Below are 27,358 nucleotides of genomic sequence, written 5' to 3'. Positions count from 1 at the left end.
TAACCTCGGGTGCAGCTTTTACATTTCTATATATAAAATATTACTATACCACTAAATGTCTAAATCATTTAGCTCAATTTTTTCCTACTAAATTCAATTTCCATAGAGATTTCATTAATCATTAATATTCTTTATCCCTTTTTTTAATCCTTACCAATAATGATATATTTGTTTCCAGATATAAAACAGACCGATTTTAAAGCTATAAAGCATATGTGTCTTTCTCTTAGAGGTGAAAACATTTGACTTTCAAAATTTCTAATAAATAAAAATATAACATAAATAATTGTAGACTAATATATAAAAATATTTTAAATATTTAAATCAAGATGTGAATAATTTATTTTTATTTATTTTAAATATTTTTTAAAAAACTTTGTGTTAAATAATTTTATAATTTACAAAATATATCCCACGTATTATTTATACTAAAATTATTTTACATTTAAATCCTTATAAATTTGTTGTAATATTATGTTGCTATTTATAAAAAAAAATTCATATTAATTTAATAAAATATGTATGATAGATCGTAAAACATTAAAATGTTTTTTTATTGAAATTATTTAAAATGTATATAATTATCACATTTAGCTTAATATTATGTTTTAATTTGTTATAAAATATTCTTTTTTTATTAATAAAGCCAAAAAATATCATTAGTCAGTATCCCTTATTGAAACTTCATAATGCAGTTGTCATTTTCCTTGGGATTTAAATTTTATTAGATCCTAATCCATGTCATGTGCTTTCCCTTGATTTATTTGTGCTTTTGACACGTGGCTAGTCAAGATTTGTTGCTGCAAATCCTGCACCGACGCTAACTTATAATCTTAACAAAAGCAACGAACCACTTATCTTCAATAATTAAAAAGATGAATGTACATAAAATGAAGGCATTAGCTGGCCACCAATTTGTCCTTAGCTGCAAGTGCATTTCCTGTTTCACTCCGAAGCTTTTACAAAGTATTTGCCAGTGAACTTCTCCATATTGTAACTCTGCACTTTCTTCATAATTTGCTGGAGACAAATGAAATTGAATTCGCAATTACCACAGAATATATAATTGAAAAGTTGATTCACATCACCCCCATATAGAACAAGTAGTACTTTGTGACTGTCCCGACCGAACATACAAAATTTAATTAAAAAAAAAAAAACTAGCTAACTTTGTCAAGGACAGCAAGCATGCAGCAACACCAGCAATAGAAACAGAGACAAAGAAATGATAATATGACAGGAAGTGAAAAAATGAAAGGGAAAAAAGTCACAAAAAAGAAACCACCACAGGTCGTACTAAATCCTGCTGATCTGCTCCTGAATCTCTCCATCCATGTTGATGACGTTGATGATGCCCCCTTCAATCACTTGCTGGTTGTTTTAAAAATGGAAGCAATGCATTCTGAGTTACTTGATCCTCCCATTGAAGTTGTTTCCACCAATCTTCCTTTCCCTTGATAAGAATTTTACCTTGGCCTGCCCTTTCAAGATCCAGTGGCAGCTTCTTAAGCTCTGGGCATTTAAATGCAAAAATTCTGCATGCATCAGAGAATGGCAAGGCCTTCCAGTGGACCCTGTTCAAATTTAGTAGCTTATTCAAGTAAAGAGCTTGGAGTTTTGTAAGAGGTTCAAGATTTGACATCATTTCTTCACCTAATTTTCCTACATTGATTATTTCCTCCATATCACTTCACATTATTTCCTCCATATCACTTTATGTGAACAATAAAGCTAACATAATCAATAGCACAACTTGGCTTTGAAATACAGGTTATATCCTTTGCTACTAAACATTACTAATAAGAATCAAGTGAATCTGCCAGTATCTTGAATGCTAACAGTGTTTGCTGAATGAAAATATATCTGTTGTCAATAGATGGCTGTAGATGGAAAACCTTGTCTGTTCTAGAAGTTTTCCTGCTCGAACATGATCCCCCTGAGCAAATGCATCAATAGCCTGACAAGAAACTGTATTCTTACATTATGGTTTTTAAAACTTAGAAAGCAGTTGACACATACAAAATTGCATGCTTGGAGCATATAAAAAATGTGTGAGAAAACATAAATGACAGGAGAAAAAGAACCTACAGCTTTGCAATGTTCCTTCATTGTGCCCCTATATTCCATCATGGCTCTAAGAAGAGCCTGCAAGCTGTCCTCTTCATCATTATCTGCAGTTGTTAACATACTTCAGGAGAAGGACAGCTGAAAAATAAGGGGAAAAAAATGACCAAAGCCATCAATGAACGGAAAATTTAGCTAGTTTCTCCCCGTATATATATTTCTGCAGAACTTACAGGTTCATATGGTTGACCAGACCAGCATTTAAAGCAAGTGAACCTAGTTCCACATAATAACTTATTGCTGTTTTTCTTTAACATTGATGTTACCTCAATGCATGAACTAGTATCTACAGATATTTCCCTTTCACAAAATATACAAAATGTTTCAGTCTTTCAGATTCAGAGAACTTTATCTTTTTCTATAATGTATGCAACTAAAAGATATTTGATCTAACTGAAGCAGACAAAATTCCTTAGACATTCCAGAGCTACAAGTTACAAAGTTCTCCAGTTGAGATAAAATATTCATATCATAGTTTCCATTAGTTATTGCAGAATTTCTAGTACTCCAGAGCCACAAAGTATATCTGTTACACAGTTCCTCAGGTGAGAGAAAATATTAATATCATAGTTTCCAATTAGTTATTGCAGATATATCGATATAAAGCTTTCCACTAGTTCTCCAGTAAGTGGCAGAAATTCCTACACACATTAATATGCATAAATACAAGAGTATACACAAAAAAATGCACACACTCACAAATCCAGTCAGTCTAGTTAATATAAGAGCACATACCGGTTTGGTTATCTTGCTGCAAGTGCACCACATTAGCCTTGCATTCTGGTGCCAACTCCTCCGGCGGTTCACTCACTACCTTTTCCAATGCTTTGGACCTCCATTCGGTCTCCATCAGATTTCTCAGGAGCACTAAATAAAGTAGTAAAACTTGCTTCTGTAGCTCATTTCTGTCTTTCGGGTGTCTAGGCAATATTCCTTCGTTGGTATTTGGATCTTCCTTTACATGACTGAGGAAATACAGTCAAAAGCTAATCAAGTAACCATACATGGATGAGAAATCCCTCCACCCCCCTTCCAAAACAAAGTCTAAGAAATATCAGAATTCTTTCAATAAAAACCCTTCCCCCCATGCTGTGCCTACTGAATGAAATATATTAATCTTACGAGAAGTTGAGAAAATAAATTAAAGACCATACCCTCCGGAAGAATTCAATTGTTGCAATTTTCTTTCATGTGGAGGTCCTCCAAAGTTAGAGCACATATCCGTACACTGTTTATGAAATCATAATAACAGGGGACTAATAACAAATCTTAACACCTAAAAGTCAACTGTGAGGGAAAAAGATTAAAAAGAATATGAACTTGTTATCTTGGAAGAAGATAATCTAAGATATAGCAAACTTGGCACATTCATATATGAACAGAAGGAATTTGTAGACTTTTTAAAGCCATAATCGTTTAATAATCATGAACCAAGCAATAATAGATGATTATTATTCCATTTCTTCTAAGCTACACATACCTGCACATCAGAATAAAGTGATATACAATGGTTGTGTGCAGACACAAACCCATGATCAACAGCAAAAATCATCTGAAGATTTGTATTACTGATTTGGCATATAAGATTCTCATAATAGTTCAAAATACAAATAAATGAACATTTACATGAAGACACTTCCAATCCCCCACTCCTCATTTAAAGATGAGGCAAGTATTCTCCTTGTTATTTAAATCAGAATATCCAAATACTCCACAATGGCACAATATACAGATTGCTTATTCATTTTCCTGTTCAATACAAGTGTTAAGAAAAATTAGTTAAGGCAACTGGCATGCATAAATAATTTTAGCATCTATCTTGGATGAATTTGTCAACAAAGTTCCTCTTGTATTCATTAAACTGCCAACCATACAAAAAGTTATTGTCAGTGCATAATAAACTATTACATCCTACCGTTGGTTTTCACATTACCTAAAATAGATTTTCTTACTTTGGCCTGAAAGTGTTGCCTAGCCACAGAAAAGAGAAGGAATTGATGATCCCTCTATGATGTTACAAAATGGATCATCAACCAATTTTAATGATCTCCACAAAAAAGAGAAAAAAGAGTCATGTACAAAAATTATGACTATTGGTTATTTAATACTCGGGAATTATGCATACCTTTTCCGAGGATTTACCAAGAAATTTTGTCTTCTTACCCAAAGTATCTGCCAAGCGATCAATTAGTTTTGACATGCTCTGAAGAGTGAAGAAAAAACATCTGAGCTAAGAAAATGATTATAGAATGGGCATATTTTCTTTGAAGAATTACTTTATTGAACAAATTAACTTGAGAAGGAAAATTCATATTATCAAGATACAGAAACAAGTAGACCAATTATTATTTCAAGTTACAATATAGAAATATAGAATCATGACCTCAACTTTTCTTGATTGAGAGGAACATGCATAACGTAAAGGATCACAATCAGGTTCAATGAAAATGGTTCAAGTCTTTAATTGAAACAAACATTTTTGGCTGAAGCAAAATGGAGTCTTTAACTATCTGAAATTTTCTTGACTGCGGGCGATGGGAATTTTTCATCACTTAAATAATAAGTCTCTCCATAGTTATCAATCCAGGCTTTTCCAAAGCTCTACTTCCCTGTTCCCTATTGCATAAAAAGCACAGAATGTCATTTTACAATTACGGGCAAGTTTTTTCAGGCCTTTGAACCATGAAGATCTAAATAAAGTTCTCTATTGGGTTCAACCACTGAAATTAACCAAAGTATCTCATTCTCACTTTTGGAAGCAGCAGCAAATGGATCTTAATCAAAATGCAAGTTGAACCTTCACATATGACAGCAGTATTTAAGACTTGACTTCGATATGATATAACAATCACAAAGGAAGATGTGAATTACTAAATTACATAGAAGGGGAAAAAGCAGAGGCCTACATCAGGAAGATATAGTCCTTACCTTTTGCATATCAAATCCACAGCTATCTGCAACTTAAGCATAATACCAAATCAGTGATCACATGCACACGAAAAGAAAAAGAAGAAGAAGGAAAAAAAAAAGAAAGAAAGAAAGAACATTGAAAAGGACAATATGTATTAAATTGGCATCAGTATATTTAAGACATTACCGAGAACCTCCTGAATCACATCCCTGTTCAGCTGGGACCCTTCTCCTAACAATTTAAATAGAAAATCTTCCGTATCCTTCTGCAAATGGTCATTCTTTGATTGTTTTTGTTTAGTTTCTTCTCTGCACAATGCAGGCATGGGAAAACTCCTTTAGATCCAACTTCAATGGCTTTGATGCCAGAAAAGTGCCATTAGCTGGTTGCGCAGGTTTAATATATTCTTTACCAAGAAAACTTGAAACGGTACCTCCTGATACCGGACGCCATTTTGTCCTAGTAGGTCTAGATTTTCCATTTTTCTAAAACCAATTCTCAGAGATGTTACTATTTGATGATTTTGAAGACTTTTTACCCCTTACCTCACCAGCAGAAAAATGGATAGAAGCGGTTTAGGTGTTTGCCTGTCTGTCACAGAGAAATTCACCAGCCAAATAGGGATTTCTGATAAGCGAAGCTATTTATTGCAGAGTAAACACAGACCAAATGTGTCAAGCAAAACCTTTAGTGCCTTTCCCTCAATGTCATAATTTAATCCATTAAACCCAGATACGTCCTTTCCAAATAAACTTCACAGATTATCACAAAAAAAAAAAAAAATCAGCGCATGCTTCTGGATTTGAATTTGACATAAATAATTGGGGAAAAGAGAAAATTAAAGTGTGGATCACAAATTGAATCACTGTAACACATAATCTACCCAATTAATGCCAATAAAGCTGAAGCCAATAACTTATAGCACAGAAACTCCTTCACAATGCTTTTGTTCTAACACAAATTTTCTGTACAATCACCCAGCATTCATGGTGTGTAGCTGTAAAGTTGGGGAATAAAAGACAAAATCGGAGAAGATATGCTAAACTCACAAAAGATTGTCTATCAGGTACATATCCGAATTGCAGCCTAGAAAAAAAAGAATCCCAAAAAGGAACTTCATCAGTTGAACCCGGCTACTTTTGAAAACCACAAGCTTATGAATAAAGGTCCCAATTTCACTAGCATTTTGACAGTTTCTTGAATTCACAAAACTTAAAATCCCCAGCTACAATCACATAGTTATCTACAGTATGATCAATATCAAATGAAACACAATTATACATAATAAATATAAAATAAAAAAAGAAGGAAAGAAATGAATGAAACACAACTGTCAAAATTTCAAATAAAAAACAATAGTAAATAAATAAATCGACTTCCGTCAAACCAAAAATTGATTACTTGTTCTATTGATCATAACAGCATTCCAGATAAGATATTACCCAAAAACGACGCACAAAATGCAGCATGCAATAGAAGTGATTCTATCAAAAACGAGATCATAAGAAATATTGAGAGAGAATCTGAGAAGTTCACAAGAGAGGTTTCGGTGAGGTTTTAGGCGGAATGAAGGGGCCTAGTCCTTCTCTACTCACTTCTTCCACCCACTATTGATTTGAAGAATGCATTTTGTTTATATAAAAAAAGAAAAAAAGAGCCTATTTTAAAATGGATTTATTTTATTATTATTATTATTATTTTTAACATAAAGTGTATGAGAGAAGCTTAATGCTTATACAGGTATTCCACATCGCTCGAGTATAGAAGAAGTCTAAACTTATAAAGGGTAATCCACAGTTTATAAACATATTCTACATTGCTCTGGTATGAGAGAAGCCTGATGCTTATAAAGGGTCATCCACGCTAATTGGATTCGGCATGCCCAAATCATCCACTAGTGTGCATGCACAATGTGCCCTCCTATCGATGTCTTGGCCGAATATCAAGCTATCTAGAAATATAAAAAGCAACAAATGAAAAAAAAAGTAGCGAAATTGGATGCTTTGAATGACATAACTAGTCCTTCGAGAGAGCTTCAAAACAACATGTCATCTGGCTAATTCTTACATTTGTATCCCAATTTACTACTCTTTGACATCGGCATATCCTACATGATCAGAAGGGCAATTAATGCCAGAAGAGAATTAAAAAGCTAATAATTGATGCGAGAATGTCACCGTATAACAACATACATATAGTAAAATTTAACCATAAAGGAAAACAAAAGTTAGATATAAACATGTAATAAATGGAAAAGCACTTACCACAAGTTGTCCACCGCAAAATATAAATCCATGTTGATGCCTGTCAAATGGAACCGAAACAAGGAAGAAAAGCATTAACGGTCGCTTCATCCTTCCTTTGCAGCTCGTTCCACCAGTGTTCCTGTCCCCTAATGACAATTTTAGATTCCTTTGCATTGTTAAAACCGAGTGAAAGCTTCTTGAGAATTGGGCATTCAGATACAATAATTTCCCTGACATGTGGAAAGGGTGACTCATTCCAATAGACGCTTTTTAATTTTGGTAGAACTCGCTGGCAAAGATATTTTGCAAAAGGGTTTAGATCTGCCATCATCTCTGGAACTTCACCCAATTTCCTTGCACTGACTATTACTTCCATCTGCATACATTTTTCTATTTGAATAACTGTAAGATTTGGAGCAAATACAAGCCATGTCACGTCCCTCAATTTATGACAAGCCTTTATATTAACTCGGTGAAAACTGTTCAAACGAAAACATTCTTGAGCTTTTCCAACTTCAACAAAGCAGAACTTAAACTCTTCCACAATTCAAAAAACTAGTTTTTCGAGATGCTTCAACTCTGCCAAGGCAAAAGACTTTGAATCATCACAGTCTATAAGCTCCAAACATTTTGTACAGCTTTGAAACTTTTGAGAGCTCATAAGTTTTTGGACAGCAGAAAAACCTTGTAAGGTGATGCTTAATACATTTAAACGTTTTAAACTAGGCAACTCCCCAACCAACAATTCACTACCACCAAATAGAACTCTATTGTCTGATATTTCAACAAGATAACCACAACTCAATATTCGCAGAACATGTAGCATTGAAAAAGTAACAAATTAGTTGTTTTTGAATTGTAGAGAGATAATTTGTGTACAGTTCAAACACTTAAGATTTACCAAGGCTTTTAGCTCTTCTGGCAGCTCAGTGATGGTAGTATCTGAAAGATTAAGGTATTGTAGTGAAATCAATTTCAAAATTCCTGATGGCAATCTTCTCAGGTAACGGTTCTTATCGTGTGTTTGTGTGGTGTCGTCTTCTTATCGCGTCAAAATTGAACTAAGTCGAATCCGGCTTATTTCATAATTATGTCAAGAATCTCAAACCATACACGAATCCATTTATTATTTTCACCTATTTAATAAAATTTTAAATTTTTCTTCATAAAAACAAAATTTAACGTGTTTTTATTACTTTTTTTGTTTTGAAATTATGTAGTATTACCTACACAACATCCAGTCAAATTTGTTTGAAATATAAATAAATAATTTTTAAACATGACATGTAACGCATATCTAATTGACTAATAGATAATTTAATATTAATTGATTAATTAATTAATCGTTCATAAAACAACTTATCATATTAGCATGCTTATGATAAACCTTTTCAATTCTTATTCCAATTGTTTAATTTAAACAATTCATCAAAAATGATTTAGTAAAAAATCATTTCTGCATAACATGCTTGAGAAAAAGAAATTGAGTTCAGAATTGAAAACCAAAGAATATATAGATTTTGAATTCACATCCAACTCAAACGGAACAACGATATTCATCCAAAATCATGAACCAAATCTCAAAACAACATGTGTTCAACTTTGTTTGAAAATTTTACCAAAGCTTCATAATTATTAAGATGAATGGCAAATACTGCATCGCTTTGTAAACAGTAGCGACCGCCTTCTCAGTTGCTTCCAGCTATTGATTAGAGATCCTTGAGCAGCATCCAAGTGTTCACTCTTTTGGTGGACAGTTATCAATACCCCAAATAAAAATCCTTGAACAAAGGATTTGGTTATAGTTAGAACAGAAGATATTAAAAAGAGTATATAATAGACCATAGAAAATCAAAGCCCCAAAAAATTGATTTTCATTTGATTTTCTGTAAAGAGGGCTAGTATACTTAACATTTTGTATTCATTCTAGAAGTGTGTACTTCAGTCTAATTATATCCTTTTGCGGCAACTAAACAAATTTATGTGAGCATCAATTGAATTCAACTATTCAAGCATCAACTTGAAAAAACAGAGCAAAATGTGACAACAAAAAGTAAAAAGCCAGAGCATCAATTCGACCCAAAAAAAAAAAGAAAAAGAAAAAGGAAATGGCAGTGCCTTGAAAATTTTATAAAGCATTGACTCCATATAATTCAACATTTAATTGTGATTTGCAGGAGACAAAAAACGAATCTGAAATAAAAACCTAGTCCGTTGCACGAAGCAAACGACGAGAATATATGTAAGAGTTTAAGAAAAAAGCACTCACTAGAAATCAAATTTTGCAACCACCGCTCAGGAATTTATATTTCATGAGATTGGAAACAGGAACGAAAAGCAATTTGAGTGGCTTCATCCTCCCATTGAAGACGGTTCCACCAGAGTGTGTATCCACGAATAACAAATTTACGCTCTGTTGCACTGTTGGAATCGAATGGAAGCTTTTTAAGCTGATTACACCCATGTACCGTCATTTCTTTGAGATGAGTGAAAGGCAATGGCTTCCAGTAGATGCTTTTCAACTCTGGCAAATCAGTTAAATAAAGCGTTTGGAGATTTCCAAAAGGGCTTATATGTCCCATCACCTCAGGAGTCTCAGCAAATTTTCCAACGCTGATTATTTCTTCTATAGCATTGCAACCGTATAGCGAAAGAGACTTGAGGCTTGGAGCAAAAACGAGGAATGTCAAATCTTTCAATTTATGGCACCGCTCCATAGTAACACGGTGAAGGCTGCGGAAAACAAAAGGTTCCGACCTTTTTGGCGCAATCTCTGTATAATCAACCTTCAATTCTTCCAACTCCACTGCCGAACGAATGCATAGTTCATTGAGATGCTTTAGATCTGCGAAAGCCGTAGCATGAATCGACTTTGTACCTCCCAGCTTATTGAGGAAAAGAGATCGAATACAACTTTTTAACTTATTTGAGCTCAAAAAAAATTGGAGAGCATCATAACTTCGCAAGGTCAACTCCAATACCTCTAAATATCTCAAACCGAGCAATTCATGTACTAAAACTTCACCCCCACCAATTAAAACGCTGTCTTCTGATGGTTCTTTAGAATTTTCAAAGCCAATAGCGAACATTCTCAACACACGTAACCATGAAGAATTTGATATTAGCTGCCGTGGAATTTTATTTAACATATGTGTCCACCTCAAATTCAAACATTTCAGATTTACCAACAACTTTAACTCTTCTGGTAACTCTCTTATGCCGGTATGTGAAATATCAAGAAGTTGTAGTGAACCCAGCTTTGACATCCCAAAAGGTAATTTCAAAACTTTGACATGCCCACAGTTTGACATCTTCAAAACTTTGAGAGAAGGCATACATTGGAAGAAGCCATCGGTGATCATCTCCAATTTATAATTAAAGTCAAGAAATAAAGTGAGGAGATGAGGGCATGTGGGAACCTCTGACAGAATTTCAATTTGGTTTTGCATCAATGACAATCTTCCCACATTTTCCCATCCTTCAACATCTGACACCGCTCCTACTCCAGCACCTGCACAAACCAAAAATTTTCTCTTCTCCTTCTCAATTTCACAAGCTATCCATCGAGCCATATCACGAACAACGTCATGCATTTTTACTTTATCATCTTCTAACTCTTCCAATAAACATGCATGAACAAGAGTGCCCACAATGTAGTATCCTTGGTTTTCTGCACTGAACCTGTCAGATTCCTCTAAGAATCCCTCACCAATCCAACAATCAATCAAGTCCCATTTAAGAATGCTATAATCCTCGGGATATAAACAACAATATAAGAAACAAGATCTAATCGTCTCATTCTGCAAACTATCATAGCTAAACTTTAAAAGACGATAAACCTTTTCTCCCAAACCTGCAAACTCAGAAGCTGATGTTCTTAGCACATCAATTGCATGACTCCACTCCTCGGCTGTCTTTTTGAAGGCCATAGCTCGACCAATAGTAATAAGTGCGAGTGGCAAACCACCACACTCTTTGGCCACAGTTTGGGCTAGCTCAACGATATCATGATCACTCTCAAGAGTTTCTTCCCCAACTTTTTTTCGAAACAGTTCCCAAGCATGCTCTTCTGATAAGCATGCCACCTGGAACTTCTTGTCAGCTTCCATGCTACCACAAACATCGACGAAACGGGTTGTGAATACGACTTTTGATGTAGTATTTTTTGGTCCGGAAAGTGGAATGCCCACTTTTGTTAAATCAACCCGCTCCCATATATCATCTAACAGCAATACAATTCTCTTCTCTCTTAAACTCCGGAAGATGTCGAGAGCTTTCTCCTCTACACTTTTACTCTTCCATGAATCATCAACCAAACCGATCTTTTTCCCAATATCTTCTTGAATTTTTTCGAGTCGCAAGTCCTTTGAAACTACGGCCCAAATCACACAATCAAAACTGGTTGGACTCTCAAGAAATTTATTGTTGATATGGGTCAATAGTGTAGTTTTACCAACACCGCCCATACCATATAGGCCAATGATTCCCACTGATTCTTCTACAAGACATCTCCAAACTTGTTCAAGTTGTGATTGCAAGCCTACTATTGTTGGCTCAGTGGGTCTTTCATCTGCTACAGGTTCTGGAGCTCTCTCAGGCACCACCTCGGTAGCCACCGCCGCAAAAACTCCTTCGTCGATTAAAGTCTGCACATCCCGTAGCTTTTTAGCCACTTGTTTCCCGAACTTGTAGCTTGACGCGCAGTTCTTGGAACAGTAGCCTCCAACACATAATTTGTCAATTTCTTGAGAGCCGTGTCTTTTCAATTCATCAGCTTCAGTTTCAACAGCTTCCACCCTCGAAAGCCACACTTGCACTTGGTCCAGCGTTCTCAGGTGTTGCCGTTCAGCATTGACAACCCTCATCATCACATCGTTCTTTGCTGCGATTAGTTTTCCCAATTCAGTCTCCAAGGCAACAAGGTTATCTTGGAGCTTACTTGTGTTTGCTACTTTTCCAAGAAAGCAATCCAAGCAACGATTGAAAAAAGCACCATCGCATGTGATTTGAAATATGCTACCCATATTTTGGAATTTTGATAAGCGAAGAAACCAAGAAAATTGATTGAGTCTGATTAACTGAAGCTGCTGTGGTATATGGAAGAGAAAAGTAATGATCTCTGTCCGTTATACCAGAGAAATTTTGGAAAGATTTACACACGTCCTATTGGGTACCCACTGACGTTGCCTTCAAAAGAAAGGCATCGCACTTGTACAAACGTGATCCTAATGTTTGAAGAAATGAGAATCCTTTACCCCTTTTTTCTTTTTCGTGGGGACAATTTTATTTGATATACTATTTAAATTGGGTGTGTCTATACACTACAACTCTACATAATTATAATATTAGGACGAAACTAATTTATTATTATGAAGTAGTTAAAACCTAATAAGTATGTAGTTACAAAAATTATCATTATAACTTAGTTATTTTTATTGTAAGGATATAGAGATGAAGTACGCAACGTATTAATAATTTATTAATAATTATTGTTATAACTTAGTTACTTTTATTGCAAGGATATAGAGATGAATATGCATCGTATTAATAATTTATTAATAGAGCATGTTAAATCTAATATATCAAAAAACTAATACATATATCAATGTATTATTGTTATAAATATGCAAAGTAATCTTAAAAATATCTAAATATTTGTGTTCTCTTTAATAATTTTCTCTCGTTGTCTAAGTAGTATGTGGAGACAAGTTCATTTAATCTAATGCAACATATATATTTATAATATGCAAATAATTATTACTATATAGAGACGAATTCCTTAGGATGGGATCCATAATAAATATAACTTATTACAATGAGGATTTTATTCTTATTTATAACTCTGCCTAAATTGCGAACAAAATTTTTTATTACTAAATGGAGATTATTCCTATCATTATGGAGAGATTTTAATGTAATTGCTTCAAGATTTGAATGTGCCAGTTTTTCTTTTTTCTTTTTTTCCTTAAAAGATTTAAATAGTCAGGAGAGCTACATCCAAGGGATGTTTTCTTTTCTTTTCTTTTTTTTCCTAACAAATGTTCTAAACTAATTGTAGTAAAATATGTCAATGGTAATATTTTGTGTAAGAATGTATCAATATGAGCCAATTATAAAAAGGAATAAAAACTCCACAGTGTAGTAAGTTATAAATTTTCCTAGGTCCTACCTTAAAAGACTTGTCTCCATATACTAACAATTATCTATACGTTGCAAAATATGCACACACACACACACACACACACACACACACACACACACACACACACACACACACATATATATATATATATATATATATATATATATATATATGTTTATTTATATTAAAGGTTTAAGACGAAATAAAATATTTTCTAAAATTATTTGTGACAATAATTTATTCTTAATTTAGAGTTCTTGCCCAACCATTGTACAATATTTGTAGAATTTAACTGAGAGAAAAAATTAAGGATAATGTAAAGTGTAGGCTTGACTTTCCATATTCATAACACTACATAAATATACATTAATTAGTTTTTTAAAACTATGTCTATCTATATCATTAATATATATACATTAGATTTGACACTTCATTATTTAATTATTAATGTACTGCATACTTAACCTTTATATCACTTGACACTAACCATATTAAAACAATAATTTTGTAACTAAACCTATATTACCTCAACATAGTAATAAAATTAATTTTGTTATAATGTTATGACTGTAGAGAGGTTTTACTGTAATTGGAGATATGTTCGTCAATTTTTACCAACATTCTAAATTACTTAATTTCTCCAATTCCATATTCAACTTTGCAAAAAGTAATTCGTAGCTTAAATTGCGTGTAATGAAAATTTTTTATTATTAATTCACACAGAAACTCGAATTAAAGATCCGAGTTCTAAGAAAATTACTGCTTACCACTGGAACTGATCCATTAAAAAAAAGGTAACGACTTCGATGAACAGAGACTGCCCCGGAAGATAACAATAACTCTGAATAATGATTGTAATTACCAAAAACTATTCTAAACGATAATAAAAGAAGAATTTAAAAAAGAGTAGACGACAGGATATTCGATTCTTGACTACTTTATACTTTGCCTTTAATAAAAGAGCCTACGTTACTTTTGCTTTTGTGGAATATGGTCTTGCTTTTTCTTGACAACTTTCAACGCCACTAGCGCTAAAAGTGAAACAATTAATGTTTCAAGGCCAAGGCCTAATCGTGATGATTGGTAAAAGACTAACGGATCCCTCTATCTTATTAAGATACATCTCCCTCACATGAATAATATATGGATCTCACACATATACTATTCATGTGAGAATGATGTATCTTATATGCATATAATATAGAGATTACCAAGACTAAAATACCAACCGAAATTTCTTCTCTGTACATTTTTAACTGAGATTTTATTTAAATAAATAACGTTAAATCAAACTTTCTCACCACCGTTCGTATATATAAAAGGGAAAAAACAGTTACACCCTGAATATTTGAAAAAATAGATGTAAACTCCAAATTTTCAATAAAAACACAAAAATTCTGTTTTTATCATAACATCTTTTGAATAGTAGTTAAAAAGATTAACTTTGAAATTTTATAATAAATAGAAAATAAAATAAATAGTTTAGTCTATCTAATAGTTAGTAATATTAAAATATTTTTTAATATTTAAAATAATTTCAAAAATATGATTATTAATTTATTATAAATAAATCTTTGGGTTACATAGAATTTTTAATTAATAAAATGCATCTCATGCATTAACAATATTAAAGTTATTTTATATAATATTCAAAATACTTTAAAATTTTTATATCTATTTTAATAGTATGTTTTGTATTTATTATAAAATTTACTTTAATATAATAAAATATATCTAATAGATTATAAAATGTTAAAATATATTTTAAATATTGAGATTATTTTAAAATATATATCATTTTATTTATTTTAGGATTATATGTTTTTATTTATTATAAACTATTAGAGTAAAATTTTTAAATTATCTAGGAAAAAGGGTATTATGATTAAAAAAGAATTTTGACCATTTCCCTTAACCTTGGGTGCAGCTTTTACTTTTCTCTATATAAAATATTACTATACCACTAAAATCAGCTCAATTTTTTCTTACTAAATTCAATTTCCATAGAGATTTCGCTAATCATTAATATTCTTTATCTTTTTTTAAAAAATCCTTATAATAATGATCATCTCTATTCCCAGCTATAAAACAAATCGATTTTAAAGTTATAAAGCATATATGGCTCTTTCTCTGTGTGCAATAATTCTAATAACATAGAGGTAAAAAACATTTGACTTTCAAAATTTCTAATAAATACAAATATAACATAAATAATTGTGGACTAATGTATAAAAATGTTTTAAATATTTACATCAAAATGTGAATAATTTATTTTTATTTATTTTAAAGATTTTTAAAAATCATTGGGTTAAGTAATTTTATAATTTACAAAATATATCCCGCGTATTAATTATACTAAAATTATTTTACATTTAAATTTTTATAAATTTATTTTAATATTATGTTGCTATTTATAAGAAAATTCTTATTAATTTAATAAAATATGTCTGATAGATTGTAAAACATTAAAAAAATTTTTATTGAAATTATGTAAAATGTGTAAATTATCACATTTAGCTTAATACTATATTTTTATTTGTTATAAACTATTGGATCTTTTTATTAATAAAGCCAAAAAATAACATTAGTCAAAAGATATCCCAGTATCTCTTATTGAAACTTTAGGATACAGTTGTCCTTTTCCTTGGGATTTAAATTTTATTGGATCCTAATCCATGTCATGTGCTTTCCCTTGATTTATTTGTATTTTGACACGTGGCTAGACAAGATTTGTCGCTGCAAATCCTGCACCGACACTAACTTATAATCTTAATAAGGAATAGTGTTAACGAGGCTTTAATAAAAAAATTTCCTCTAAAAGAAACAATAACAATAATTTTGACCAAAGGTTTAAGGACTACTACTCATGCTAATATTTTAGGTGAAAACTTATTAGAATGTAAAATTATCGACAACACAACCGAACACATACTAGATAAGACTTGAATAATCTTGAATATTGAAATTTATTTCCACAAAAGCGAACATATTACAACATCAAGTTTATATCAATTTACAATTAATCTATTACAACAAACAACTGGAAAAAAAAAACCATAAAAAACGCATTGACAGACATGGATGAACTAACGTTGCTTTTTTTTTTTTTTTTTTTGGGAATATTTTTTGCTTGCATCTCTTCTAAATTAATCAACATCTCCATTTTCAATGTTTTATTTCTTTTTTTTTCGGTTAAATGTTTTGATCATCTTGTTATGCTTCAATTGCTTTTATGATTTGTCTTAAATATTAAGGAGCTTAGAGAAAAGTAATCCACATGCATGTATAAAAAAAGGGGGAAAAAGAAAAATAAAAGTGTAGCCTAAAAACATTGTAATGTTAGAGCTAAAGTAGTAAAGTATATGGGATAACTCCGATTTCAAATAAAATAAAAAGCAGTGACACTAGCTTTCTCTTTTCTTGTCCTTTCACATTCAAAAAGTAAAAAGGATTAATTTCATATTAATCTCTTATGAAATAATAATTTTAAAATACTTTAAATTATTGTAAATTTTAATTTATTTCATTTTATTAACAAGATAAAAAAATTTTTACCCATATACCACATTTTTCTTTTATCTTTTAAATAAAATTAAGATAAATTAAAGTTTATAATAATTTAAGAGATATTTTAAATATTTTCATCTCACAATTGAGGTCGTCTGAATTTTTTCTACAACAAAAGCAACGAACCACTTATCTTCAATAATTAAAAAGATGAATGTACATAAAATGAATGCATTAGCTGGCCACCAATTTGTCCTTAGTTGCAAGTGCATTCCCTGTTTCACTCCGAAGCTTTTACAAAGTATTTGCCAGTGAACTTTTCGATATTCTAACTCTGCACTTTCTTCATAATTTGCAGGAGACAAATGAAATTGAATTCACAATTACCACAGAATATATAATTGAAAAGTTGATTCACATCACCCCCATATAGAACAAGTAGTACTTTGTGACTGTCCCGAACATACAAAATTTAATTTCAAAATCTATATTGCATTGCTAACTTTGTCAAGGGCTGCAAGCATGCAGCAACATCAGCAATAGAAACAGAGACAAAGAAATGATAATATGACAGGAAGTGAAAAAATGAAAGGGAACAAGTCACAAAAAAGCAACCACCACAGGTCGTAATAAACCCTGCGGATCTGCTCCTGAATCTCTCCATCCATGTTGATGATGTTGATGATGCCCCCTTCAATCACTTGTCAGTTGATTTTAAAAATAGAAGCAATGCATTCTGAGTTACTTGATCCTCCGATTGAAGTTGTTTCCACCAATCTTCCTTTCCCTTGATAAGAATTTTACCTTGGCCTGCCCTTTCAAGATCCGGTGGCAGCTTCTTAAGCTCTGGGCATTTAAATACAAAAATTCTGCAGGCATCAGGGAATGGCAAGGCCTTCCAGTGGACCCTGTTCAAATTTGGTAGCTTCTTCAAGTAAAGAACTTGGAGTTTTGTAACAGGTTCAAGATTTGACATCACCTCTTCACCTAATTTTCCTACAATGATTATTTCCTCCATATCACTTTATGTGAACAATAAAGTTAACATAATCAATAGCACAACTTGGCTTTGAAAAACAGGTTATATGCTTTACCACTAAACAAACTAATAAGAATCAAGTGAATCTGCCAGCATCTTGAATGCTAACAGTGTCTGCTGAATGAAAATGTATCTGTTGTCAATAGATGGCTGTAGATGGAAAACCTTGCCTGTTCTAGAAGTTTTCCTGCTCGAACATGATCCTCCGGAGTGAATGCATCAATAACCTGACGAGGAACTGTATTCTTACCTTATGGTTTTTAAAACTTAAAAGGCAAAGACACATACAAACTTGCATGCTTGGAGCATATGAAAAATGTGTGAGCAAATATAAATGACAGGAGAAAAAGAACCTACAGCTTTAAAATGTTCTTTCATTGTGCCCCTATATTCCATCACAGCTCCACGAAGAGCCTGCAAGCTGTCCTCTTCGTCATTATCTGCAATTGTTAACATACTTCAGGAGAAGGAAAGCTGAAAAATAAGGGGAAAAAATGACCAAAGCCAGAAATGAGAGGAAAATTTAGCTAGTTTGTCCCCCCATATATATTTCTGCAGATACACTTACAGGTTCATATGGTTGACCAGACCAGCATTTAAAGCAAGTGAACCTAATTCTATATAATAAGTTATTGCTGTTTTTCTTTAACATTGATGTTACCTCAATGCATGAACTAGTATCTACAGATATTTTCCTTTCACGAAATATGCAAAATGTTTCAGTCTTTCAGATTCAGAGAACTCTATCTTTTCCATAATGTAGGTAACTAAAAGATATTTGATCTAACTGAAGCAGACAAAATCTTTAGACATTCCAGAGCCACAAAGTGTATCTGTTACAAAGTTCTGCAGGTGAGAGAAAATATTCATATCAGAGTTTCCATTAGTTATTGCAGAATCTCTAGTATTCCATAGCCACAAAGTACATCTGTTACAAAGCTCTCCAGGTGAGAGAAAATATTCAAATCATGGTTTCCATTAGTTATTGCAGATATTTCACTATAAAGCTTTCCACTAGTTCTCCAGTAAGTGGAGGAAATCAAGAATCCTACTAACATTAATATGCATAAATACAAAAGTGATTATACACACAAAAATGAACATGCTCACAAATCCAGTCAATATAGTTAATACAAGAGCACATACTAGTCTGGTTATCTTGCTGCAAATGCACCACATTAGCTTTGTATTCTGGTACCAATTCCTCTGGCGGTTCACTCACCACCTTTCTTAATGCTTTGGACCTCCACTCCATCTTCATCAGAGTTCTCAGGAACACTAAATAAAGCAGCAAAAACTTCCTTCTGTAGTTCATTTCTGTCTTTTGGGTCTCTAACCAATTCTCATTCATTAGTATTTGGATCTTCCTTTGCACGACTGAGGCAATACAGTCAAAAGCTAATCAAGTAACCATATATGGATGAGAAATCCCTCCACCTCCCTTCCAAAACAAAGTCTAAGAAATATCAGAATTCTTTCAATAAAAGCCCTTCCCAACATGCCCTGCCTACTGAAGGAAATATATTAGTCTTACAAGAAGTTGAGAAAATAAATTAAATGCCATACCCTCCGGAAGAATTCAATTGTTGCAATTTTCTTTCACGTGGAGGCCCTTCAAACGTAGAGCACATGTCCGTACACTGTTTATGAAATCATAATAAAAATCATAATAACAGGGAACCAGGTATTAATAACAAATCTTAAGACTTAAAATTCAACTGTGATTGAAGAGGATTAAAAAACATATGAACTTGTTATCTTGGAAGAAGGCAATCTAAGATATAGAAAACTTGGCACATTCATATATGAACAGAAGGAATTTGTAGATTTTTTGAAGCCATAATCGTTTAATAATCATGAACCAAACAATAATATAAGATTATTATTTCTTTTCTTCTAATCTATACATAATTGCACATCAGAATAAAGTGATATACAATGGTTGTCTGCAGACACAAACGCGTGATCAACAGGAAAAATCATCTGAACATTTGTATTACTAATTTGGCATATAAAAGATTCTCATAATAGTTCAAAATACAAGTAAATGAACATTTACATGAAGACACTTCCAATCACCCACTCCTCATTTCTCAAAGATTCATTGTTTAAAGATGAGGCAAATACTCTTCTTCTTACTTAAATAAGAATATCCAAATTCTCCACAATGGCACGTACACAAATTGCATACTCATTTCCTGTTCAATACAAGTGTTAAGAAAAATTAGTTAAGGCAACTGGCATGCATAAATAATTTTAGCATCTATCTTGGATGAATTTGTCAACAGAGTTCCTCTTGTATTCCTTAAACTGACAATTATACAAAAAGTTATTGTCAGTGCATAATAAGCTATTACATCCTACCATTGTTTTTTACATTACCTAAAATAGATTTCCTTACTTTGGCACGAAAGTGATGCCTAGCCACAGAAAAGAAAAGGAATTGATGATCCCTCTATGAAATTACAAATGGATCATCAACCACTTTTAACGATCTCCACAAAAAGAGTCGTGTACAAAAACTATGACCATTGGTTATTTAATATTCAGGAATTATGCATACCTTTTCAGAGGATTTACCATGAAATTTTGACTTGTCACCCAAAGTCTCTGCCGAGCAATCAATTAGTTTCGACACACTCTGAAGAGTAAACAAAAAAAAAACATATTAGCTAAGAAAATGATTATAGAATGGGCATATTTTCTTTGAAGAATTACTTTATTGATCAAATTAACTTGAGAAGGAAAATTCATGTTATCAAGCTACAAAAACAAGAAGACCAGTTATTATTGCAAGTTACAAGATAGAAATATAAAATCATGAACCTCAACTTTTCTTGATTGAGAGGAACATACATAACATAAAGCATCACAATCAGGTTAAATGAAAACGGTTCAAGTCTTTAATCGAAACAAACATTTTTGGCAGATTAAACAAACATTTTTGGCTGAAACAAAATGGCGTCTTTAACTATGTGAAATTTTCTTGACAGCGGGTTACGGGAATTTTTATCACTTATAAATCTCTCCATAGTTATTGATCCGGCCTTTTCCAAAGCTATACTTCCCTGTGATAAACTAAGAGAATTTTGAGCAAAAGTTGTTAGTGAATTAGATGAAGCTGGAGCAGAGCATGATGTTGCTGTGTAGCTGGTTGTATCAGATCAAATCATTAAGCTGACCTGTCAAAGTTAGTTAGCTGGTTGAGCTGATGTGTCAAGTTAGTTATACAGCAATTGGTTATGTGTTGCAACAATCTCGTGTGTGTGTGTGAAGAGTTTGTAGCTCAATATAAATATCAATTTTTAGTCATTAAACTGTAAGTTTGGTATAATAAAAGGATCTAACAGTTTTCTTTGCAAAGCTTTTCTTTTATTTTCTTTCATTTTCTAGCCTACCAAACAATATAGAACTAAGTTTCTTTCATATGCTTTCTCTTGGAGGAGAATTCCCTTTATATACTATGAATACGAGCTTATGTTTAGCCATAAACATGGCTAAACTACCATATACATAACTATCTAAAATAGCCTACAGCTAGTATATCTTAAATAAGGAAAAAATATAAGATTTACAACCATAAAGATAATTGTTACAGCTGTACAGGCATAGAATTTGCCATAAGATCTACTAATTCCTTTGACATCCCCCCTCAAATTGATGCTGGTAAATCTACAAGCATCAATTTGCTAACAAGAACGTTATGTCGCTGACATGTCATGGATTTGGTGAAGATATTCGTAATCAGTAGAGTAGTGGAGATATGCAGGAGGGTGATAACTTGGTGGTCATAGGCCTCTCGAATAGAGTGGCAGTCAACCTCTATGTGTTTCATGCGCTCATGGTAGACAGGGTTGGCTACAATTTGGATGGCACTTGTGTTGTCAGCATGTAGGGGAGTAGGTTGATGTTGTGAGAAACCAAGCTCTGTTAAGAGACCACGCGACCAAATGATCTTGGAGCAGGCTACAGACATGGCGCGGTATTCTGCCTCAGTGGATTATTTGGAGACTGAGTCTTGCTTTTTGCATTTCCAAGAGCTAAGGGCATCACCAAGAAACATGCACCATCCCAAAGTAGATTTTCTCGTGTCCGGGCAGCTAGCCCAATCTGCGTCATTGTAGGCTTGTAGTTGGAGTGAAGAACCAGTAGGGAAGAATAAACTGCAGTTAAGAGTGCCAAGAATATATCTAATGATGCGGCGGACTGTGGATACGTGGAGATGTCGAAGGGCTTGCATGAACTTGCTAACGGTGTGGACAGCATAAGAGATGTCTGGGCGGGTGATAGTTAGATAGATAAGTAGGATCTTGAAGTAGTTCCCTTTCGTCTTGTCGATATTTCACATTAAGTTCCACTGGGGTGTCAACAGAATTTTTGTCCATAAGTCCAGCTAATTAAATTAAATCCTGAATATACTTGTGTTGATTCAAGAAGATACCTTGAGGCAGATAATGCACCTCTAACCCCAAAAAATAGGTGAGTTGACCGAGGTCTTTCATGTGAAAAATAGAGTGCAACAAATTCTGAAGTTTAGAAATTGCCTCCATATCAGAACCAGTGATAACGATGTCATCCACATAAATAAGGAGAACAATGATGCCCTTAGATGTCTGTTGGAAAAAAAAAAGGAGGAGTCATACTGACTTTGAGTGAATGAAAAACTGAAAAGAGTTGATCGAAACTTCTCAAACCATACTCGCGGTGCTTGCTTCAACCCATACAACGAACATTTTAGTTTGCAAACATCATTAGGAGAGGAAGTAGTCATACCGTGGGGAAGTTTCATGTAAATTTCCTCCTTGAGATCACTATGTAGGAAAGCGTTCTTTACATCCATTTAATGTAAAGAACATGATTGTGATGCAGCAAGGGCTAATATTGTTCGAACAGTGGTCATTTTGGCTACCGGCGCGAAGGTCTCATCGTAGTCTAGGCCATATTCTTGCTTGTTGCCAAGAACCACCAACCGAGCCTTGTAACGATCTATGGATTCATTAAAACGCAGCTTGATAGAAAACACTAGCTTACTACTAAGGGGTTTCACGGATGGAGGACATGAAACAATATCCCAAGTTTGGTTTTCTTCAAGTGCAAGAAGTTCTGATTCAATAGATTTTCACCAAAATTCATGCTCTATTGCCTGTTTATATGATGAAGGAATAAGAATAGAAGACAAAGTGGCTGTCAAAAATAATGGAGAGGTGAAACCATACCTATCTGGTGGTCTACGAACCCGAGTACTATGTCTGAAAGGTTCAGGTGCAGTTGCTGGAACTGGATCAACATTCAGGGAAGTTGCTGGAGGGGGCCCGAGAGGTACTAAATTCTTGCGTCGCTGATAGACTATGATAGGTTTAGAAGGTGCAGAATCTGCAGAAGGGTTAGTAAACTTTGGCAAAACAGAAAATGAAGGCGAAGAATCGTCGTGGTATGCGGAAAAGAAATACTGATTTTCAAAGAAAATCACATTTCGAGAAACCCTTATATGATGCAAATTTGGATCATAACAAAGAAAACATTTTTAGTGCATAAAATATCCTAGAAAAGCACATTTCACAGCTTGGGCTGTGAGTTTTGTACGCTCATATGGAGGAAGATGAACATAGCACACACAACTGAAGGTATGGAGATGAGAGTAACTTAGTGTATGGCCAAATAACTGAAAGAAATGGGAGACATGGTTCAAGGAATGAGAGGACAATCTGTTGATGAGATAGACAACAGTGGAGAAAGCTTCACACCAAAAACGAGAGGGTACAAATGAAGACAACATCGAGAAGGTGATAGTTCTTTCTTTCAGCCACCCCATTTTGTTGAGGGGTTGAAGGACAAGATCTTTGAGAAATTATACCATTGGTGTGCAAAAATTCTTAAAATAAATGAGACATATACTCACCCCCATTATCAAAGCAAAGAATTTTGATATTAGTAGAAAATTGGGTCTGAATATATGCATGAAAAAGCTTGAAAACAGAGAACACTTCATCTTTAGAATGTAGAAAATAAATCCATGTGAAGCGACTATAGTCATCAATAAAAGTGACAAAGTACTTGTAATTAGCATGAGATGTAACAGGCGCCATACCCCACACATCACTATGTATCAAATCAAAAGGCTGGACAACATTCGGTGTGTGAGTGGGAAATGGCAGAATTTTACTTTTTCCAAGCTTGCAAGAATTGCAATCAAATTGAACAACACTAAGGGATGGTGATCTTTTATTCCCAAGTAAACCAGAATTTAGCAAAGCATAAAATACATTAGAGTTTAGGTGTCCTAGACGTTTATGCCATGCTCGATAATTAACCTTAGTAAAATTGCAAGTGATGATAGGCAAAGAGAAACATGGAGACTTAGCAAATTGGAGAGGGAAAAGACGTCATATTTTAGGCCCCCTGGCAATCATCTTCCCTGACTGCTGATCCTGCACAACACAACTAGATTTAGAGAATTCTACTTTACAATTATTGTCAACTAACTGACCGATTGAAACAAGATTAGTAGGAAGACCAGGAGAGACAAAGACATTGGTTATAGAAAAAGAAACATCACTAGTGGCTGTGATAGGTAAAGAGTTGCCATCAGCTGTATGAATTTTTAGATTTCTAAGGTATTTACTTACATTGGTGAAGAATTTAGCATTGTTTGTCATGTGATGGGAAGCCCCAGAATCAAAGTACCAAGGAGATCTAGTGGGTGATTTACCTGAGAGTCCTAATGAGGAGAATACAATAATGATCATTTGTTGAATCATTTATGGGGTCACAGATTGAACAGGAACAGGAGCACTTTGGGTCAAATGTGCTGTATCCACAGAACTACCATCACTAGAAGAACCAACTGAGGTAGCATATGTTGTTTCAGATTTCTTGGGGGGTCGAGTAAGGCATTCCTTAATGATATGTCCATCTTTTTTGCAATAGTTGCATAATTTTTTTGAACAATTTGAAGCGTAATGTCCAAATCCTTTGCAACAAAAACATTGAACTATACTGATGTCCTTACCTTTTGGCTTGCCTTGAGCTGCATAAGCCATAGGAACAGAAGTAGATTTTTTTTGTTTCATGGTATTTTGAGTAAGAAGTCGTTGCTCCTCATGAAATAAGTCATTGAGGCATGTATCCAAGGAAGGGACAGATTCTCAATTCATAAGATTGGACCTAGTGCTTTCAAATTCATATATCAGTTTTATCATAAATTGATCTCTCTTAGTAGTTTCATGTACAGATTGAACAAAACTAAGACCTTCGGAGGTAAGGTAGCATAGATTATATCAGTATATTCAGCCCAAATAATCATAAAGATAGAATAAAAATCAGAAATAGAGAGACTGCCTTGTTGGAGATTGGCTAGCTCATGTTCAAGCTGAAATCAACGAGCAGTGTTGGTGTGACTGTAGAGTTTCTTTAGATGATTCCACATTCCTGCTGCAGTCTTGAAGGGTCGAAGATTCAAGATGAAGTTGGATTCCACAGATCCTAGAATCCATGCCATGATTTGAGCATCCTTGACTTCCCACTTGGCGTACCCATCCTGGTCTATCTCTTTATCAGGGGCAGGTTTCCTGCCATCAACTTGTCCCCATAGATCTTTGCCTTTGACAAATATCTCGAAATGAAATGCCCAGGCTGAGTAGTTTGTGCCATTAAAACGGATCAAAAAAGCATCATACTTGTCTGAAGACATGAGGCTGAGATAACTTGATAAAAAAAAGAATAACTAAGAACAAGGGAATGAACTAGGAAGAAGAGAATTCAGAACTGAGGCTCTGATACCATGATAAACTCAGAGAATTTTGAGCAAAAGTTATGCTTTCTCTTAGAAGAGAATTCCCTTTATATACTATGAATACAAGCTTATGTTTAGCCCTAAACATAGCTAAACTATCATATACATAACTATCTAAAATAGCCTACAGCTAGTATATCCTAAATAAGGAAAACATATAAGATTTACAATCATAAGGATAATTGTTACAGTTGTACAGGCATAGAATCTGCCATAGAATCTGCTAATTCCTTTGACACCTTGTTCCCCCTATTGCATTAAAAGCACATAATATCATTTTACAATCACGGGCAAGTTTCAGGCCTTTGAACCATGAAGATCTAGATAAAGTACTCGATTGGGTTCAACTACTGAAATTAACCGAAGTATCTCATTCTCACTTTTGGAAGCGACAACAAATGGATGTTAGTCAAAATGCAAGTTGAACCTTAACATATGACAGCAGTATTTAAGACTTGACTTTGATATGATATAACAATCACAAAGGGAGATGAGATTTACTAAATTACATAAAAGGGAAAAAGCAGAGGCCTCTATCAGGAAGATATAGTCCTTACCTTTTGCATATCATATCCACAACTACCTGCAAGTTAAGTATAATAACAAATTAGTGATCACATGCACACGAAAAGAAAAAGAAGAAGAAGTAGAAGAAAAGAAGATAAAGAAAGAAAGAAAGAACATTGAAAATGACAATATATATTAAATTGGCATCAACATATTTAAGACATTACTGGAACTTCCCGAATCACATCCCTATTCAGCTGGAACACTTCTCCTAGCAATTTAAACAGAAAATCTTCCACATCCTTCTGCAAATGGTCATCCTTTGATTGTTTTTGTTTAGTTCCTTCTCCACAAAGTGCAGACATGGGAAACTCCTTTGGATACGACTTCAATGGCTTTGATGCCAGAAAACTAGAAAAGTGCCATTAGCTGGCTGTGCAAGTTTACATAATTTTTACCAAGAAAACTTGAAACGGTACCTCTTGATACTGGACGCCATTTTGTCTTAGAAGGTCTAGATTTTCCATTTGCATAAAATGAATTCTCGAAGATGTTACTATTTGATGATTTTGAAGACTTTTTATCCCTTGCCTCACTAGTAGAAGATAGATAAAAGAGGTTGAGCTGTTTGCCTATTTGTCACAGAGAAATTCACCAGCCCAATTGGGATAGAGAAATTCACCACCCAAATCGGGATTTCGCCTTGCATTACGATAAGCAAAAGCTATTTCTTTCAGAGTAAACACAGAACCAAATGTGTCAAGCAAACCCCTTAGTGCCTTCTCCCCAATGTCATAATTTAATCCGTTACACCCAGATAATTCCATTCCAAATAAACCATAATTCCATTCCAAATAAACCAAAAATCGATTACTTGTTCCATCAATCATAACAGGATTCCAGATAAGATAAACCCAAATACGACACACAAAAATGCAGCACACAAAAGAAGTGATTCAATAAAAAACGAGATCATAAGAAATATTGAGAGGGACACTGAGAAGCTTACAAGAGAGGTTTGGTGAGGTTTTTAGAGGAACGAAAGGGGCCCAGTTCTTCTCTACTCACTCCTTCCACCCACAACTGATTT

At 33.6% G+C, this 27,358-nt stretch overlaps 3 protein-coding genes across 12 annotated transcripts in view; all 3 read right to left on the bottom strand.

Annotated features, from left to right (window-relative positions):
- LOC102608225 (probable disease resistance protein At5g63020) overlaps window positions 1–12,476 on the bottom strand; it is a 136,177-nt gene extending 123,701 nt beyond the window's left edge. The window contains exon 1 of one of the 2 annotated variants that reach the window (XM_052444797.1): window positions 10,793–12,476. In XM_052444797.1, coding sequence (XP_052300757.1) covers window positions 10,793–12,305 — 1,513 coding nt within the window. In that variant the 5' untranslated portion in view covers window positions 12,306–12,476. The remainder of the gene's footprint in view (window positions 1–10,792) is intronic. The other variant, XM_052444817.1, reaches the window with a different exon arrangement.
- On the bottom strand, window positions 807–26,276 carry LOC112495978 (putative nuclear RNA export factor SDE5). Of its 9 annotated transcripts, none has more exons than XM_052444862.1 (10): window positions 7,300–7,813; window positions 6,478–7,142; window positions 5,222–6,121; window positions 5,053–5,078; window positions 4,250–4,327; window positions 3,279–3,352; window positions 2,860–3,089; window positions 2,089–2,171; window positions 1,896–1,957; window positions 807–1,574 (listed from the first exon to the last, which is right to left on the bottom strand). In XM_052444862.1, exons 3-10 carry the CDS (start codon window positions 5,358–5,360, stop codon window positions 1,361–1,363), a joined length of 906 nt encoding a protein of 301 aa, XP_052300822.1. In that variant the 5' UTR covers window positions 5,361–6,121; window positions 6,478–7,142; window positions 7,300–7,813; the 3' UTR covers window positions 807–1,360. The 9 variants fall into 9 exon arrangements, with proteins under 9 accessions (XP_052300822.1, XP_052300823.1, XP_052300824.1 ...); XM_052444863.1 differs by having other exon boundaries at window positions 5,222–5,787; XM_052444864.1 differs by having other exon boundaries at window positions 809–1,574; window positions 5,222–5,343; window positions 5,581–7,142; window positions 7,300–7,798.
- Window positions 21,490–27,271, bottom strand: LOC102614901 (uncharacterized). The gene is made up of 6 exons (XM_052444877.1): window positions 26,748–27,271; window positions 26,496–26,663; window positions 26,319–26,344; window positions 24,979–25,672; window positions 23,186–24,397; window positions 21,490–23,112 (listed from the first exon to the last, which is right to left on the bottom strand). Exons 1-4 carry the CDS (start codon window positions 26,799–26,801, stop codon window positions 25,345–25,347), a joined length of 576 nt encoding a protein of 191 aa, XP_052300837.1. The 5' UTR covers window positions 26,802–27,271; the 3' UTR covers window positions 21,490–23,112; window positions 23,186–24,397; window positions 24,979–25,344.
- Between the last annotated feature and the right edge of the window lie 87 nt (window positions 27,272–27,358).

The sequence above is a fragment of the Citrus sinensis genome, chromosome 7 (genome assembly GCF_022201045.2).
Source record: "Citrus sinensis cultivar Valencia sweet orange chromosome 7, DVS_A1.0, whole genome shotgun sequence".
NCBI classification, from domain to species: Eukaryota; Viridiplantae; Streptophyta; class Magnoliopsida; order Sapindales; family Rutaceae; genus Citrus; species Citrus sinensis.
This window is presented reverse-complemented; position numbering and strand designations above follow the sequence as displayed.